Here is a 19403-nt window from a genome sequence, read left to right as displayed (position 1 = left end):
TCCTTGTCCAGGCTGTTTATCGCTCAATAAATCAATCAGTCCCTCTTTATGGAGGACCTTTCATTCACATTCAAGGCAACACAGAGGATCCATTATTGCAAAACAACAATGAGAAAACAGGAACAAATTGGCGAAACATGGAAAACAAGAATAGAAATGTGTTAACAGAGGAGGTGTTGTTTTGAAGAAGGAAATGGAATCGTATCGATGATAAACCAGGTATCGGTTCGATCGGCAGCCACGACTTTGTATGGGGAGATATTTGCATTCCACATGGGCAGACAATATTAACCAATTAAGTTGGTTCCACTGGATTGTATTTAGGGGTATTGGAGTGAGAGAGTGTAAATAAAAATGAATGCCAGATTTTTCAGCTCTTTTTGTAAAAAAAATAAAAAAAATAAATGTTGGAACCCATGAATCCTTTTCCTTCTCCTTGAAAGTAACGCACAGCTTTGCGGTGGTGTGTCACACAAAATCCCATGGGAGTATGTTCTAGCTTGTAACCTAAAAAAAACGAGGGAAAAGTTCAGAGAGTATGAATACTTTTGCAAAGCACTGGAGGAAAACGAACGCCTAGTCTTGGCGCACATAATCAAACATGCAGATCAGATCAGAAGCCAACCAATGGATGACCTCGTTGGGCCTACGAAGGTCCCCTGGGGGTCAGCTGACGTCACTAAACCTGGGTGCCGGCAGTCATATTGTGCTCTTGCTCCAAGGAGACCAACTGACGCTAACAAAAACACAGGCTGTCCTCTCATGATCTCACACTGTAAAGACTACACATCCTCCCACATGCCAAATAAATCCAGCTTGAAAACCAACAAAAGTAACATCCAGAAGAGCCCAAAATTAAACATATCAGCCTCGTATTTAGAAAGCACCATGAGGTTCCAGCTAAAATGAAGTGGACTGCTGACGAGATCAGATTTGAACTATTATGTTTGTGGCTCTTAATTTTTCTTTTTCCCAGCATTTTGTAAATTGCACAAGCATTCATGCTAAAGTACGCCTTTATGTAAAGTACGTGCTCCCAACTAGAGATCTGCTTCAGCAAATACGCCACTTTACACATTGTTCTAAAGTCTTTCACAACCACAGCCATCAATCTCTCTGTCACAGAGTAATTTTGGCTGAGGATAAACCACACAGCAGACTGTGTCAGGTCTAATTTTAGGTATGTATCACCACTTTCTGGGAAGATCAATTCGACTCAGTTAATGCAATAGCTGTCTTTCACCGTGTAGGTCTTGGGGCCCATGTCTTGGCTCTGAGTCACTCACTCTATGGCCACATCTTTCAAGAAACACAAAAGTAAAAGGGAAGCCGGTGCCAGAATCTTCCTAGAAACACGCAAACACGCAAAAAAATACAAAACATTTATTTATAGAAAGGTTGGACAACCCATATTTTAAGGTGTGTACAAGTATGTCGTCCAAATATCATAAGGTTTATAATCCTTTCTGTCCCCAGCTGGAGCGAGTCATGGAAGAGTTGGTAGTCAGACCAGACAGAGATTAGATGGATGTTAGTCGTTCACTCAAGCAGGATTCTCAAGTTCTGCTTTATAGAAATGTGGGAAAGAAAGAGAATGAGCCGTAGTACATATCCTGCCTACTTGAGAAGATAAATGCCAAAAGCTGCTGCTGCTGCTGCTGATGCTGCTGCTGCTGCTTCAGTCAGGGTTTGAACTCTGCAACCTCCTCTCCTCCTTTTTGGATTTATAGACACCCGTCCGAGCTCTGGTCCAACACACATGAGCCCGGCATGAAACATCTTCCTTTTTCTGCCGGCGTGAAACTCAATCCCGCGGACCCCCCACGAGAACAGTCTTCCCCGGTGATATCGGGGGGGCGGGGGGGGGGGGGCGCTTCGGCACTAAACAGTAGGGATGTTTCATCCCGTCATGGACAAAAGGCACACGGTGGAGATGCACATCTTGAGTCTGCGCGCTGGACAGTTTAACATTCGCACAGCTGTTATCCTGTCACATGCACATGGGAATGAGGGCTCTGGCTAGTTTTTATGAGTCCCAACTGACCTCTCATCTGCCCGTAAAAGAAGTATCCTTGTGCAGCCCCGGATTTTAGGACCAACGTTTTGCACAATACATTTTCATGGCCTCTTCAACAGAAGTCTGCTGGTGGTTCTCTCTGACAGGCACACAAGCTCTCTAAAAGTTCTTACCCTTCAGCTTTGTCAGAGATACATAAGTGAATCGGGCTCTACTTCACATGCAGCTTTTTGGCAGCGGCACAGTAATCCACCATCCAGAAAAATATCTTTAAAATATCCCATCCAAAGTCATTGAACCTGCAGGCCGGGTCCAACGGCAGTGCTTCGCCGAGCATGATGAACACCAGAGTCATTTAACAGGTGAAGCGGAGAACACAGCCCAGAGCTCGCTGTTCGCCGTCCAGCTGCGGAGCAGACGCTGAGCCGCAAAATGAACCGAGGGCACGAGAGATGGAAAAGACCTCTGCGCCTCCACAGGAAACTCAAGTCCAGCTGTCGGCAACGGGCAGATCTACGATGGAGCAACCTGAGCACTTGGTATTTATGGACCAAAGGTAGAGGTGATGCTATTAGCAAAGAGTCAAAAGCTATGAAGATAAAACACCTTTAACCAAATTTGTCTTTTCAAGGTTACAAAGAGGACTGGGTCAAAAACTGAGGAAAGCCAGACCAGGGTGGCAGTCCTAACTTTTATCAGATTGGTAGTTGTGACCCAGCTATCATTGGATAAAACGCTTCTCAGCCTCCCAGTTAGAGCTTACTTGGGAGTGTTGAGCTCCTCTTCCACCAGCTCTACTCTATTCCTGTTGGTTTTCCACAGATCCAGAAGGTGGTGAACACCTCCTGAGAGTAGCTTTAGCACCACCTCCAGCCGTCTGACTTTTGATCGGAGTGAAATTACTTTTTATAGGTTGGATATTAGAAATTCGCGTAGCGCTGTTTCTGCGGCGTGCTCTTTGGCTCAGATCCAGAGAGAAGCTGCTCTCTGCCTTCCCCGTCCTCCTGAACACAGTGGGTTTAATAAAAGCAGTTCAGTGTGTGTGAAATGAGAGAAAGCCTCGCCAATCCACAGATCTGATTTGGGTTCCTAAATACGCAGCCCATCTGCATAGAGAAAGCTGAAGATGCTTTTTCTTTTCTTTTGTTTCCTCTAGGCGGTTTATGGTGTGTAAATAGTGAAATTCTGTTTCGGATTGACCTACTCAGTCCTACATATTAGTGTCGTCGCTCTTCAGTTTAGCTTTTTCCTGGACGTCTTCGGAGAAACCCTCCCCTTAGTTCTGTGTAGACAATTGGTTGGCAGGATTTTATTCACGGGTATAATAGTCAAAGAGGGCTGAATATAAATACACACCACACTTTTCAAATTTTAATCTGTAAAAAAAAAAAGTGTTTTATTTTTTTTTATTAGTATTGCTATTCTACGTAAAATTACACTTTGCTTTTTTTTTTTTTTGGTTCAACACATAAACTCCCCCGGAAATACATAGAAATATATAATTGTAATATGACAAAATCACAATAAAAGGAAAATCTTTAAAGTTATGAATACTTTCAGCAAGACTAGAAGCTAATTCAGTTTCCTGACATCCATTTATAAACTGTTGTGTTTTGTGTGATTTCCATTGTTACCTCTTTCAAGGAGATTTGGATCAATTTGTCAGTTTATCTCCATCAGTCACAATGTTGTAAACAGATTTTATTGACCAAATCCAGACCTGTATATCACTGGGCAGAGATGTGTGACCATAGCAAGCAGGATGGACTTTGTTAATATATGCAGGTCATGTCCAACAGACTTTACAAACGACATATTAGAGGATTTGAGTGGAGATTTTTATGCAACGTCAGCTGACCGTCCTCCCCTTTTCATGCTGTTCCTGCTGCTGCTTTTATCCACCACAGACATTCCTCATTAAACCCGGCATTCCATCTCTTCAGCTATCACCGATCTGCTCAGATACAACTTTACAAAACTCATTTGCTGCAGTTCCTTTTTTTTAAACCTGTCTTCTTTCCGGCACGTTGTTTATTTCAGCAGGTACAGACTGCTCAGGCAATGATAGCCAGTTTATAGAAGGGAGGCAGGTTGCATTCCCTCCTACATTTGCCGCTAAGGTTATCCTTTTGGGGAAAAGCATAGATTCATATCTTTACCCACAGTTCCTCTGAGCACCGAGCATGATTGCGTCATGTTGCTGACACTGAGCCCAGAATCGTTTTAGGCTGCGGAAATCCGATGAGACTACCAGGGAATATTTCACCTATGGTAAGAGTTATACATTTCTTCTTTTTCGTTCGTCTTTGAAGACGTGTCCATCTTGCTGATGGACACAACCCGGCTCACGTTTCCATGAAGTTAACATGACCAAAACCAACCTGTGTGGATCGTGCGAGTTGTGGTACCATAAATCATACGCTGTCAAGGTCAGGACCCTCCCAGACACCAAGGCTGCAAGGTGAGCAGAAAATGTCTCACCTCGTCGAGTGAAACTTCACACTCTGTCTCCAGGATGGCAGGAAAGCTGAAGTCACCGCTGAGGCCTAACAGGGCAGCTCCGTTCGTCATGAGGGCCATTTAACAAACCGGTGGCAAATGCGGCCTACATGTTTCTGAATGTTTTACTGCTGCTTTCTAGATGAAATGTGCAGGCACACAGCCTGCAGAGCAGTTAATGGTATGTGTGTGATTGCCTCGCGGGTAAATTGGGTTATATTAGAGCTGCCTTGTCCTTTCAAAGCAACCCCATATAGGTATGTGGTTCAAATGCACCCTGACCTGAACTCCGCTGACACAAGCTGTCAGCGGAGTTCAGGTATCAGCATGGTGAGAACCAAGTAAAACGTCAAACTGACTATATCGCATCGCTCTGCTGAATTTCAGTGCCTTATCTCTTGTTGTAATAGCACCTTTTCAAATGCTGTCATGTTTAAGGGATACGGTTTACTGCTGATACAGAAACCTCTTGTACTGCAGCTTTAAACTTAAACGGTAAATGGACTGAACTTTTCCAGTCATACCGACAAACTCATGTGTCAAACCCTTCAGTCATTCCCGACTTCGTAGCAATTTAAAGTTTAAATATGACATTATGTCATCCCTGAGACATAATTTTAATGGAGGAAAGCAATATTAAAAAAAAAACATTATTTTCCCTTTGCATTGCTCCTGCAGAGATCAAATGAGTCCACTGGGGAGACTTTAAAATAATGACCCATAGAAACAAGCCAAACAGTGAGCATTACACTCAGATTACATCATGAGACCTCACCTGCCATGACCTCATACCAAATATTTTTTCACAAATTGTAGGCGGAAGTGCTTTACTGCAATGCTATGCTGCTTAAAATGCCACAAAAACTGGTATGTCGGGTTTGACTATTTTCTTACGTTTGTGCATAGAAGTATAACGACAATGAAAACTTTGTGTGAAATGGAGAGGATTATACACCGTTTAGACTCGGCAAAATAAAAATTATTACCATTATGATTAACAGATAAGAATATAGACTTTAAAACCACAACTGACAGAAACAAACTGTTGCTGTTTCAAAATCCAGTCCTTGAGGGCCGGTGTCCCGCTGTCTTTAGAGGCAACAAACCTGAGTTACCTCTTCAGCTTCAAGGCACGTTCTACAATGTTCTGCTAATTATATTAGTCAGGTCTAATAAGGCAGAGACCCATCTTAAAGTTGCAGGGAACCCAGCCCTGGAGAACTGGACTTGTACATCCGTGGCTTAGGGCATTCGTAGAGTCTAGAGCCTGAACAGGGTTTACCCTCAAAACCTTTCTGCCAGCGTCCAGCAGGTCACAGCAAGGTGGAGAGCAACAGCAGCAACAGCTGTGGAGCAAAATCTTAACATTAGGGGCTGGAATATTTGTTGTTAAATGGTTACATTTCAGTTTAATATCCAGTCATTCTCATTCTGTATTAGTATTTTAGATTTTAGTCTTTGTCAAACTGTATACCTGCATTAACACAGATGAGCACAGGATCTTGTTTAGCTAAAAGAGTAAATAAAAGTTACTTAATACAATAAATGTCGGTGCATTATAATTAATTAGTTCTGAAATGTGAGGCAAGGCAAGGTGCATTTATTTGTACAGCACATTTGAGTACAAGGACAACGCAAAATGCTTTACATGATTAAAACATAGGAAAATAAAACAAGAATAAAAGCAAGTTGAAACAAATGTAAGCACTTGTTTGTCCAGTATTGTTGTTGCTACAATATTACCAGAGATTTTTATTTTAAAACGGCAAATTTGCCTTTACGCCAGGGCTGGAAGATATAGAAAAAAGCATATCGTTAAAATAGAAATCATATTAATCGATATCAATAAATATCAACAAATTAAAAACATATATTTTAAATGTAGCCCTGACCATTTGATGCTCTTGCTTATCTTATCTTTAGATACAGAACACACAATCACTGAATTCAAACTTAACCCTTTATTCAACCAACTTTTTACCAAAACTGCAAGTTTTTAAAAAAGAAAAAAGAACACGAGCTCTCTGAACTGTTTCATGGTGATGGAGCGTTCCTGGATCTGCGTTGTGATTGGTTGGAAAGATGTAATGACTGTGGTATTAATCTACGTGATGAGCTAGAATGCAAAAGGAAGGAAAACTGTTCTTCTATTAAACTTTTTATTGACCCCTTTTATTCTATCTTTGATATACATCTATTGATCGATATATATTGTTATCGAATTATAGTCTAGCCCTACTTTACACAACCATTTACTTCATGTTAGGATGTTTTGTATCAAGAACACGTGCTCTTGATAATAATAACTGTAGGCCTGTGTGTTAAAATGAACCATTCATGTTCTACTGAGACATAAATCAGTAAAGAAAGGAAATTTTACAATAATACAATAATGACAACCCAGATGAACCAGTTTCATACCTGCACAGGATGTGCCTGTGGTTCTGTGAGGAACTATGTGAACAAAGAAAAGAAAGGATGCTACTTATGGGAATGTAGGGAGTTGAACCAAACACACAAAGAGTCGATTGTTGCCCTTTTTAATCTAAGAAAAAAATTATTGTGTTTGTCAAACACCTTTATGATTAATATTGGCTTAAACGGAGAAGCGTGATCATATCTGAACGTGCATGATACCACGGTAGACAATTGGGAGCAAATGACATATTCATTCTTATCTTGGGTTTGAAAACATTGCTATAGGCTTTAAGCTGCTAGAGGACATCATGGTCTATTTTTCTCACTCTGTTGAGTTCTCCTACTGCTCTCCAATTTGCATTGTTTGTTGTTATTTCAACTGTTAACTTTTTGTTCTCTCCCCTTTTTTTCTTCAAAGTAGGTACATCTGCTCTGGCGTTCTGTTAGCTGTGACATCATCCAGAAAAGATCACCTGCTATTACCATATAACATAGAAAGGATTCCTAGATCATTGTGTGCTTCTGTGCTTTTTTGTCTCTGCTCTGTCTTCTCTAACCCCCAGTCGGTCGAGGCAGATGAGCGTTCACACTGAGCCTGGTTCAGCTGGAGGTTTTCCTCCCTGTTAAAGGGGAGTTTTCCTCTCCACTGTTGCTTCATGCATGCTCAGTTTGAGGGATTGCTGCAAAGCCATCAACAATGCAGACGACTCTCCCTGTGGCTCTGCGCTCTTTCAGGAGGAGTGAATGCTGCTTGTCAAGACTTGATGCAATCTGCTGGGTTTCCTTAGATAGGAAACCTTTTGACCAATCTGAATGATTTGATTGAATTTGACTTCGTAAAGTGGCTTCAGATTACATGTATTGTGAATCGGCGCTATATAAATAAAATTGAACTGAACTGAATTGAATTTGCATGAGTGTCTGGACAGAATGTTGGAGCAGCCACTAAAACATCCAAACGTTTCCATTGTGGGTTTGGTGTATTTGTCTGAAAATGAGAAACCAAGGCTGCTCCCACCCTTAATTGCCCATCCTCCATAAATGTTCGACAACCCAGGCCTTGAATTGCCTCGTTGGCGCAGGAGGCAGTCAGAGTAATGATATGGAGGAGAGCATCACATGAAATTCCAGGAATTAGCATGCTGGTGATTTTCTCTGTTTGATTTGCAGTAAACTGAAATAGAGAGGCATGTTTGGCACTTTGCACAGTGGGACCTCACACCAACAATGCTGTTTAGACATGCTCTCTTTAGCAGCTCAGAAACACACTGACATAACACATTCCCTGATCTCTGTTCCTGTAATACTAACTCTAACCCAGCCCCTAAAAAGAAGAAAGAATGAACTCAGGGTAAAGAAATGCGTAATTTCCCACTGGGATGTAACTTGCATAGATCCCAGTATGAGAAACGCATCCCTAAGAAACAGAGCACTGCATTATGCATTGTGTGCGAGGGGAATGAGGGCATGCTGAAGAATACCAGGCCCTCAGCACCATAATACTCTCTGGCTGAGACAGCTTGTGGTTGACCACGGAAGGTCACGCCTAGCTCCCAGCCACCAGGAATGCCTTCTCGCTGGCTGTGCAAAATCCTGGCATCAGATCAGGACCAGCTCAGAGCCCAGAGTCTGTGGAGGTGAAGAGGTGCATCACCTGCTCGCTTCTGGCAACTGCATCAAAAGTGCTCCACATGGGAAACGAGCTTTTTCCTGAGAAATTTGTAAAAATCTGATCCAAATATGCAAATAACATGGACACAGACACAATGACAGCAAAGAGACTTGGGAAAGGAACCAGTCAGCGGCCACTTCAGGCTTGGTGTTCCTCCCTATCTGGTTTTCATTTATGTTCATGGACATTTATTGTGGACAACTGAAAGTGCATGAGTAATGCTGTGACTGTAAAACCATGTCTCTAGGTCACACTGATATCTTTTCCTCTCATAAAGAGCGCCCAGAAGGTGAATTATTTGGAACCATAAGCAAGTTGCTGCCATCTAGTGCCCGAACGCTGAGTCTCACACACAAAATGGCAACTCGGCAAGGAAAATGGGCAAAACAGACAATCTAGCAGCAAAAACTGTGACAACAATCTCCATACAGTTCTGATGGTTCTTACTATGTGGACAACATAAACTTTGTGGGATGCAGATGTGCACTACTGGGAAAAACGAATTGCTCCTCGCAGGTTGTTTCCATTTCCACTTTTCTAAAACAACCCTGGCCCTGTGTGAAAACACAACTGTCTTCCCTTTGTTAAATCATGATGTAACTGTGATGAACCACAATTTTTGGTTCAGTTTTAGTAGCCTAGCCACATCCAGGCTTGATTCCTAGCAGAAACAAGAAATCATTCAAGCAGAACCCATATGACAGCACGAAGTAGACTCAAAGATCTCAGAAATCAACACATCATGCCCCAGTATCCAAGACCTTCAAGAAGGGTTGAAAAATATTGACATCTATCCTTCTAGAAAATATTAGAAAGGCATTTCTAAAGGTTCTGAAGAGTCATTATCTACAGTATGGAACAGAGTTGAAGTTGTGGCTGACAGACCAAAATTACTCCAACACTGCACCAGCGATTCACCCAGCAGTGAACAATGAAGCGAGAACAACGCCTAAAGCACTCCAGGCCTCGCTTTCCTTAGCTAAGGCCACTTTAAATGATTCAGAAAGAAACTGACCAAAAACAGCCTTAATGTTTGCTTAACAACAAAATAAAAAAATGATGAGAACTGATGAGAAAAAGAAATAACCTTTTGAAAGGGATGCGTTCATTTTAATGGTTTTGGGGCGGCTTTGCTGCTTGAAGACAAGGACAGCCTGGAACCAGACAATCTACCAGACAGTCAAGCACACTTGTGTTATATAGAACAAAAATGAGCAAGTCTGCCTGTAAATGTGTCACAAATATGGGTTTTGGAGTTTCCTAGTCAAGGTCTGGCTCTATATGAAGCTGAGACGCTGTGACATGACCTCAAACAGGCAGTTCACGTTCTAAAACCCAAACTGGAATAACACAATTCAGCGAAGAAGAATGGGCTGAAACTCCTCCACAGTGACGTAAAACAATCGTTGTCTGTTGTAGTAAATGCTTGATGTCAGTTGTTGCTGTAAAGGATAACACATCCAGTCCAGTTTCCCACTAAGTCAGGTAGGTGTGGATAGTAGGGAAACCATTATGATTATGAATGAAATAACTATTTGAAAACTGCATTCTGTTCTTCCTCAGGATTTCTTTTATCTGACATCGGTCCCGTTTGATCACATAAAACATTTAAGTTGCAGATGATCAAAGCAGAAAAGCAAAAGATCATTTTTCACAGCACTTTAACTCTTCAGTACCTTTCCACCCCTCAGTTCTCTTCCCTGCGCCCCATTCTCTGCGTCATACAGTGTAGTGTAGGTGTTACTGCTGCAGCGCCCCTGCTCTCCTGTTTCCCTGCGGTTAAACATGCTTCATATTTCCCAAGAAGGTGTGGGGAGATGTGGAGCCTGGACTAAAAACGCCTTGTCAGTGGATTGCGTACATTCCTGTGCTTGGCTCCTGCTCCCTTGAAGCCTATTTATACAGCCAAAGAAGAGGCCCCTCACGGCGAAAAAGGGAGATACACATCCTGATCCTGAGCTGTGTATCGTTTGATTACATACAGACTTGCATATAAAGAAATGATCTTGAAAGATTCAAAACACTGCAAGCAGAATATATGGTCGAAGTCTAAAAGTCGGACAAAGGAAGTCAACGTTTCATTCGTCCAGGTATAACAGATTCTGAGCTGTGAGAGCAAGTATAAAAACTGAGTTGAATATTTTTCTTTACTGATAAGCTACAAACAAAAAAGGTCAAACTCTTTTTTTCTTCACTCACATGCTGTGCGTTGCAAAGTAACAATACAACTCTTTTCACATCTCGTCACCTTAGAACAGTCAGCCTCAGCTCATTTTATTGTTTTTTTTTTGGAATGACAGACCAGCACAACGTGCCGCGTGAGCGTGGAGTGGAAGAAAACTGATTCAGATGTTTCTGTCAAGAAAAACAGGCAAATCGCAGCAACTATTTGTATCCAGCCGTCCTGAGACAATATTTTGTAGAAGCTCCGTTTGCTCCAGTCAGGAGCGACACGTCTTTTTGGGGTGCATCTTGACCAGCTTTGCACATCTAGTGATGGAAGGTTTTGGCCGTTGTGTTTTAAAAAAAAACAGCCCGAGCTCAGTCTGATTAGACGGACGTCCGTGAACGACAGGTTTCTCCTTGATACAGATACACGGTTGTATTTTAGGTGTGAACTTTGACTAGGCTATTTTAACACATGAATGTGCTTTGATCTAAACCATGTCAGCGTAGTTCTGGCTATACGTTTGATGTCGCTGTCCTGATGAAAGGTGAACCTCTGATCAAATATTGAGCTTCGAAAAGGTTTTTATTAAGGATTGCCCTGTATTTAGCTTCAGATGTAGCTGTATCTTTGATCTTCCATTCAACTTTCACCATCTTCTCAGTCCCTGCTGTGGGGAAAAAAAAAAAACATGAGGCTGCCACCATCATGTTTCAGTCTGGCCGTTGTGTGTGTATGCCAGGGAGAGGATTATAAATCAGAAAAGGTCAATTTTGATTTCATCTTTTATTGGTGAGAAAATGTACGAATTTTAAACTATCTATTCTTTTCCTTCCACTTCACGATCACGTGCTGCTTTGTGTTAGCTTATAGTATAAAATGCCATGAAAACATACAAACGATCAGGGGCTTTGCTGTCATTTGAAAAGCACCGTAAATGAGACGTCTTCATGGCTTCAGCTTGCACAAGCAGGACTGGACAAATGTGCCAACACCGGGTTGAAGTTCCCCAAACTAAAGACCAGGTGCTGGACTTGTCAACACAGGGGTAACTTTCACCATCTGGCCGCCTCCCAGATCACTCACTTTATCTGCACCAGTCAGCATGCGGGGTTGGATCTGGTTCTGGTCAACATCACCAACACTAAGGCAGGAAGGCCAATATATGCAGCAAAGGTCGGGGCAGTTTCTGGTTCAAATTCTTTAAGTACCGTAAAATCAAATAGGTTTTCCTAAACTCATGGTAATAAAAATAGTTTTCCGTTATATTAATAAGAGAAAATGGTTAGTATTCATGAACCACATATTTTGTAAAGACAAAAAACCCTCAAGACGAATCTGCACTTTGTGTAAATCTTCTAATCTTTCTTCAACAAACACGAGTACACAGCAAGACATTTCCAGTGCTTTCAACCAAACCTTTTAGAAATGAAACCAATGAAAGGAGGCTCATTGTTGTCGTTTCTGCCTCAACCCTCATGTGGATTAGATTTGTCCACTGTTGGGACAATTGAGATGCTCATTGTTATCTGAGGTTGTCTGTGTCTAATTTTCCTCTTTTTAGTGCGTCATACATTTTGAACATCCTCTGTTTACAACATTGCGTGCACAACAGCGGGCATTGTGTTACTAAAATAAATACCAACCTTGTAGGAAAGGACTTTACTGACATGATTTGGAAATCTTTAGCTCAGATTGTAAATATCTTTTACTAGTACTCCCTAACCTTATAAGGTTACAATGTTAATAGGTTGAATAGGAAGGGAAAAGAAAACTGGATCATACAGCTAACCCCAAAATTATCCATACTGTACATTCTGGTATGGATAGGTTCACAGTAATCTTTAAATTTCACATGTTTTTTAATTTGCTCTAGGGGTGATTTTAATGCTTTAGAGTGGGCCAGCCAGAGTCCAGGTTTAAACTGGGTTAGAGAATCTGCAGAGGGAGCTAAAGCTCAGGATGATAGCAAGATGGAAACATGCAAAAAGCTGGTCAGCAGTTATGGGAGGTGTTTGAATGCTGTAATTATAGAAATAAAGATTTAAACATGACGTATCCACTGCGTTAAAAAGTAACGCGAGAGCCTTAAAACAGTGTAAGTTGTCTGTCAGTTAACAACCTCCAAACATTGGAAATCCTGTAAGATATCAGGCATCTCTTAGTTTGACAGATCTCTTTTTATTAAAGGAATAAGTGCAATTATTTTATTAGTAATTTATGTTACTGACCAACACTTAGTCAGCTTTATTATTCAGGTTTGTGTGCGCAAGCAGGAAACTTCACTTCAGTTTAAGATAGACAGAGACATAGACAGAGGATAGGCAGAGTCCGCTGTAGTGTAATCTCAGTATAAATCCGTCAGCTCTGCAAAGACCTCACAGGCTTGTTAGTAGAGACCATTTGTGAACAAACAGCAGCATGAAGACCAAGGAACACAACAGACAGGTCAAGGAGAAAGTCGTGAAATCTGAAGCAGGGTCACTGGAAAAAATATGCCACAACCACAAACCCACCACTACATGGCCGTCCACTTAAACACACCAAAGAGAGCGTTGGTCTGAGAAGCAGCCACAGGGCGTATTGTTCAATTCAATTCAGTCCAATTCAATTTTATTTATATAGCACCAATTCACAACACATTTCATCGCAAGGCCCTTTACAAAGTCAGTTTGTTTAAATCACACAGACAAATTGGTCAAAATTGTAGCTATGGAGGAGGCCAACTATAAGCCATGTGCTCCACAAATCTGGCCTGTACAAAAGACAAAAGCCGTCATTAAAAGGAAGCCTTGGAAATTCCTGTTTTCAGTTTGATACAAGCCACAGAAGGCACAGCAAATGTGTGGGAAAGCAGGTTCTGGTCAGATTATAATTTTTTTAAAGTCTGCACACAAAAAGCCATATTGCAGTAAACCAATGCTGCACATTACCTTGTGCACATCATCGTTATGGTGACCAATGGAGGTGTTAAAGTGAAATTCATTAAAGTCCGTCACCTTGTCTGAATACTAATGCACTGCAGCTCCGGCTGGCCCACCGTGCCACTGACACAGACAGCTTTCCCCCGATCTGGCATCACAGACGCTTTTGATGTTTCACTGATCACAGTCTTTCCTATCTTCATCACCCATAATTGGACATCTGTTTTGTCCCGAAAGAAGCTGAACCATGGAGTCATCTGGTCACAGAACAACTGTTTGATGTTTTTCTGTCTGTCTGAGGTCAGCTCAGCCTAGAGAACTCAACAGCCTTCCTGGTATCTCAGGTTACATTTTTGGATGCACTGACTGAGCGTGCTGAGTGACAGTTGTTTTACAAGATGTTCCTAAACTTATGTGGCAATTTTAATCCCAGCAACAACACTTTTTCTCATGCAGTCTTGCTTTTTTCTTTAACCAGCGGCAGCTCTTGCATTCGTGGCCCCCTGGACCCTCAGGACCCTTGGACTGGGGTGTGGCCCAGGATATTTATTTCTCAGGTTCTTCTTTATCAGGAAATTGAAATGGACTGGACTTTCCAATAAGCTGTTAAAAAACGTCTACAGAGCCACAATAAAAAAGCCTTTTGTGTCTCAGCGTAGTGTGGTATGGGAGCTGCACAGTGCTGGACAGGAAGGCTTTAACACAGGTGGTGAGGACAGCACAGGAGATTGTGGGATGCCGTCTGCAGGACCTAGACCCAGTTTATCCTGCATTAGTCCAGAAAAGGGCCAGACGTATGGCCACAGATCCCACCCACCCAGGCAGTGCACTGTTTGTCCCACTTCCATCAAGGAAACGATTCAGGAACATTAAAACAAAAACTAACAGACTTAAAAACAGTTTTTTTTCCCAAAGCTGTAAGGGCTATTGCCCCTAGCTGAAAATCAACAAAGCATCAGCACATTTTATAATCTGTTACACGTTTCAAACGCACTACTGGTTACACAGGTTTCAGGATCTGATCAAAACCAAATTATTTATCATGCCTCTTACTTTGCAAATGTGTATTAGCACCCTCAATCTCTCAGGGACTGTCTGGTTAGACATCCATGCTAACTGCACAGTTCTGTAACTAAATTAATTGCACAGTATTGTAGTCTGTGGTCCAATTTCTTGACTTGAAAATGAGTCCATTAGCTGCTAAAGACTATATGCATATGTGAGCCCCTCAGGGAAGGCAAGGCAAGGCAAGGCAAATTTATTTATATAGCACAATTCAGTACAAAGACAATGCAAAGTGCTTTACATGATTAAAATATAGCAAAATAAAACAGAATAAAAGCAAGTAGGAATAAAATATAGATAGAAAATAGAACAAAAAAGTGGTGATTCAGTTAACTAGGACAGTTGAAGGCAATTTTAAACAAATGTGTTTTTAATCTTGATTTAAAGGAACTAAGGTTTTCCACATCTTTACAGTTTTCTGGAAGTTTGTTCCAGATAATTGGAGCATAGGAACTAAATGCTGCCTCTCCATGTTTGGTTCTGGTTCTAGGTATGCAGAGTAGGCTGGAGCCAGAAGACCTTAGTGGTCTGGATGGTTGATACACTGATAACAAGTCTGTAATGTATTTAGGTGCTAAGCCATTTAAGGATTTATAGACTAACAGAAGTATTTTAAAGTCTATTCTCTGAGATACAGGGAGCCAGTGTAAGGACTTTAGAACTGGGGTGATGTGCTCTACTTTCTTAGTCTTAGTGAGGAAGCGGGCAGCAGCGTTCTGGATCAGCTGCAGCTGTCTGATCCACTTTTTAGGCAGACCTGTGAAGACACCGTTGCAGTAATCAATTCGACTAAAAATAAACGCATAAACGGAAGGATGTGGTTGGCAAGTGCAATAAACTTGTACACTAAAAAAAACATGTCTCATTGTGTCCGTGTGTGCATTTTGAGCCAATGTCTGTCCCACCAAAAATGTTATTATGGTAGCACATAATGACAATAAAGCTTCTTGATTCTTAATACCTGTCCCACCAGAGGAATAACAGTGGACAAATGACACCGCATACTTGCACCTATGACTAATGGAGGATTACCAGTCATTGTGACATGATTGTATCTGAATGTAGGTGAAAGCCAGAGGAACCCTGAGTAAACTCACACATGAACTGGGAGACTTTATCCTTCTTACATCCCCATAACTTGGAAGATATCCATGATGTATGCTGGGATGGGTTTGTCCAACTAAACAGCTCTGCTACTCTAATCAAAGCGTGATGATGTGTGTGTTTATGGTAGAACCAAAGTGCAGACAGGAATGTGGGATGAGCATATGGTTGATGAAATAGAAAAACACATAAAAATCACTAGGAGAGCAGGACATGGAATAGGCCTATGGGCAGAACAATAGGCAGTAAAACAGGAGTATCCAGCAAAGAACAATGCCAATCAGTGAATTTATATACTGAGGGAAGAGTGGAGAATGACACTGAACGCAGGTGAGTTAATCAAGGGATTGTGTGGAGCAGCTATAGGCAGAAGGAAAGCAGGGGGTCTGAGGGAGGGAGACTAATTTATACATCAATGTAACTGAACAGAAACCTGTTTATTATTGTGTTTTGCACAACGAGCAGAACACAATAATAAACTGAGCAACTAAACGCAAAGGAATGAACTGATACGACATCTTTCTAGCAATACTGAACACAGGGACATGAACTGAATACGGAAAGACTCTTAGAACATAATGGCATAACAAGGAAATTATCAAAACACAGACACAAAATAAAACCAAAACTCAAACTGTGGATCACCTGTCATAACACAAACATATCAGTTCTGTTGAAGACTGTACAACACTACATGAATAAAAAAAGAGAGTTGCGTACATGACAACATTTTGTCTGAGGAAAAATTGAGGTAAGGTAAGACCAGTCATTGAAATGTTAAAAAAAAAATACTTTATGAAAACCAAGCTGCAGGGTAAAGCCAAAGGAATTGTGTAGAACCCTACCTGACGAGGGGCTGCGGGTTTCCTTGGACCCTACACTCCAGACGAATGGGGCTCCCCTCCGCCACTTCCTGACTCTTCAGCTTTTGGAGGAACTGAGGTGGGGACAGGGGTTCGGATGTTGTTGAAGCTCCAGAATGTAGGTGCCTCTCAGAACCCCCTGCTCCCATCTCTTGCTGGGTATTCTGCGAGTCCTCTCGTTGGCCTGAAGGGAGGGAGGAAGCAGAGACTGGGCCCTGGGGGACAATCCGCTGGCTTCTTGGAGATAGATAGCCACTGTCAGGAGAGGAGGATTCCTCTTCCACCTGCTGAGCAGAACCTTTGAAAATGGATGACAGCTCCTCGATGAAAGTGGCAGCTCGGCTGCAGAACTCTGAAGCCGATCGATCATTCAGTTCGAGGCCTTCATGAACTAGCCTGGGCTTATCTTGCTTATACACAGGCTGGATGGGCTTGGGCCGCACAACCCTCTCAGCTGAGGATGGAGTTTCACTGGAGACCTGTACAGGTTTGCTGACGGGAGCATTTTGGCTGGAGGAAACTGAAATTGCTCCACTTTTGTCGGGGCAAGCAGCTTTGGTCTGGTGGTGCCGGTTTGGGCTTGAGTTGAGGTTTTCAGTAGCTTGAGAGGGCACAGGAAAGGAAGGAACAGATTGGAGAACCTGCTCCGGTTGTTTAAGACTACAAGGGTCTTGATCATCACAGTCACCTGCTTCACCGAAGGCCTCCCGGGCCAGGTCCAGGCTAAGATTAATCTCCTCAGCACTCAAGAAGGCAGTAAGATCTGCAAAGTCCCCATGTTCAGAATCCAGCTCTGTTGATGAGTCAAGATAGTGTTCTCCATCAGAGGAGGCCTCAGAATAAACACCCGCATCGCCAGCCGAAGTCCCACCTGCTGCTGGATCCTTGAGCAGCACTGAAATGGGGAGTGGTTGATTCCAACTCCCGTCCTGCATCCTGAAACACAAATCAAATCTCATTAATCAGCCCGTTGTGGGTTGTTGTTTACGGTGGAGGCAGTACAGGATACACTTTACATGAGATAGTCATCTGCAAAAAGGCAATGACAGTCATTCCAGTTTAAAATAAACCCTTTATAACGCAGTAGTGTATCATTTGTTCAGACAGCCATGGCTGAGGGGGTGACTCAGGGCGCTGCTGTCTGGACACAGCTGGTGGGTATTAGCAAAGGTCTTTACTGAGGTTCTGGTCCACATCACTGGCATTTCTTTGTCGCCTTGTGTCTAATACAACATGCAGTCCCCCTGAAACATTTTTACAATCCTTTCATGTTGCAACCACAAACTTCAACGTGTATTATTGAAACTGAACACATAATCGTGAAACGGAAGAAACAATTTAATCCATCCGAATGGAAATTTGTCATGTCTTTGAAATGCATGAATCCTACAGGTCGCGTTTGAATGGTTTTTGAATGCATTCCTCATACATAATGGTCTACACAGAAACATAGTTTAGCTTTGTTGTGACAGGCCATGTTATGAACAAGAGGTGGAAAGAGACTATGAACAGTAAACCAAGCATGGATGGCTTTACATACAAGCAACAGATTGTGCATCCTTAAACTGTGGCATAAACATGCCTAGCATCCTTATCTAAAGTCAAAACAGAACAGATTTACGATGCTGTTTGAGCTGATCTCTTCTGAGCTTGTGAATAATATGCTGTGAAACCATTGGACTTGATACGTGGATGATGTGACACTCAGAGTCTCATGGCGTCCTGAAGACCAGCTGTTGTTATTTATAATCCCCTGGACTATGTTTCACAGCAGCGCTGCACAGCCACTCACCCAGAGCAGAAGTACAGAGCTGCTACCTCTAAAGACTCACTCAGGTATCAGTGGTAGACTTTTTTTTTTAAACCATACAGCGGCAGTTACTTTAGAGCGAGGACGTGAATGCAGAAGACAGAATCGACTGCTGTCTAAAAGGAGCGATAACAACCGCACAGCTCTTATTAAGTATGGATGTGGAAAACTTGTAACACTGAGACTGTTGGACATAATATACCACGTTTATAATAATACTTTTTTTATTCATAGGTGCCTTTCTGGACACTCAAGGTCACCATACATTGGTTAAAAACAACACAACACAAACAATAATAAAAAGTGATCACAAAGCAAAAAATAGAAATCAGGTTAAAATTACACATTGCTAATGAAATCATAGGGGGAATGCCGTTTTGAACAGGTAGGTTTTTGAGCTATATTTCATTGTGTCCCATAGTGCAAATGTATTTACTTCCATTATATTACTCATTGTAATCAGATCATTTGTTATATTGAAGGCTAAGATATACTTCAAAATAAGATGAAATAATAACCCTCAGAATAACCTGACAGAGAAGACAACATCAGATAACCCAAGTGTAGAAAACACTTACATTTGAAACAGCTTTACTATATAGGCAAATTATCTAAACTGCCTGTCTGATAAACAATAAAAACAACAACTATAAAACACAGTTAATTTGCCAAATTTACCTTCAAGTGTCCCTGTTTGTCTGAATCTTCTTCCCTGGTTCTCTGGTTTCAGGTTTGTCTTGTTTATGTAGGAAAGAAACAAAAAGAAGCGTCTCTTCGTTATCCCTCGCCTTATTGGTCAGACGGTCAGCAGGATCAGGGTCCAACGGCAAACTGCCTGCGCGGCTCACTGCTGTCCCATCTGTG

The 19403-nt window shown here is 41.9% G+C and overlaps 1 protein-coding gene across 5 annotated transcripts in view; it reads right to left on the bottom strand.

The window, feature by feature from the left end:
- palld (palladin, cytoskeletal associated protein) overlaps window positions 1–19403 on the bottom strand; it is an 83913-nt gene extending 64510 nt beyond the window's left edge. For 2 of the 5 annotated variants that reach the window (XM_036141494.1, XM_036141495.1), the window contains exons 1-2: window positions 19218–19395; window positions 16712–17665 (exon numbers count right to left, since the gene is read on the bottom strand). In XM_036141494.1, the coding sequence (XP_035997387.1) occupies window positions 16712–17664 (953 nt within the window). In that variant the 5' untranslated portion in view covers window position 17665; window positions 19218–19395. Of the gene's footprint in view, window positions 1–16711; window positions 17666–19217 lie in introns of all 5 variants that reach the window. The other 3 variants (XM_036141497.1, XM_036141498.1, XM_036141496.1) reach the window with 3 other exon arrangements.

This window comes from Fundulus heteroclitus, chromosome 9, assembly GCF_011125445.2.
Source record: "Fundulus heteroclitus isolate FHET01 chromosome 9, MU-UCD_Fhet_4.1, whole genome shotgun sequence".
Classification (NCBI taxonomy): Eukaryota; Metazoa; Chordata; class Actinopteri; order Cyprinodontiformes; family Fundulidae; genus Fundulus; species Fundulus heteroclitus.
Note: the sequence above shows the minus strand (reverse complement) of the source record. Positions and strands in the feature narration are given on the sequence as shown.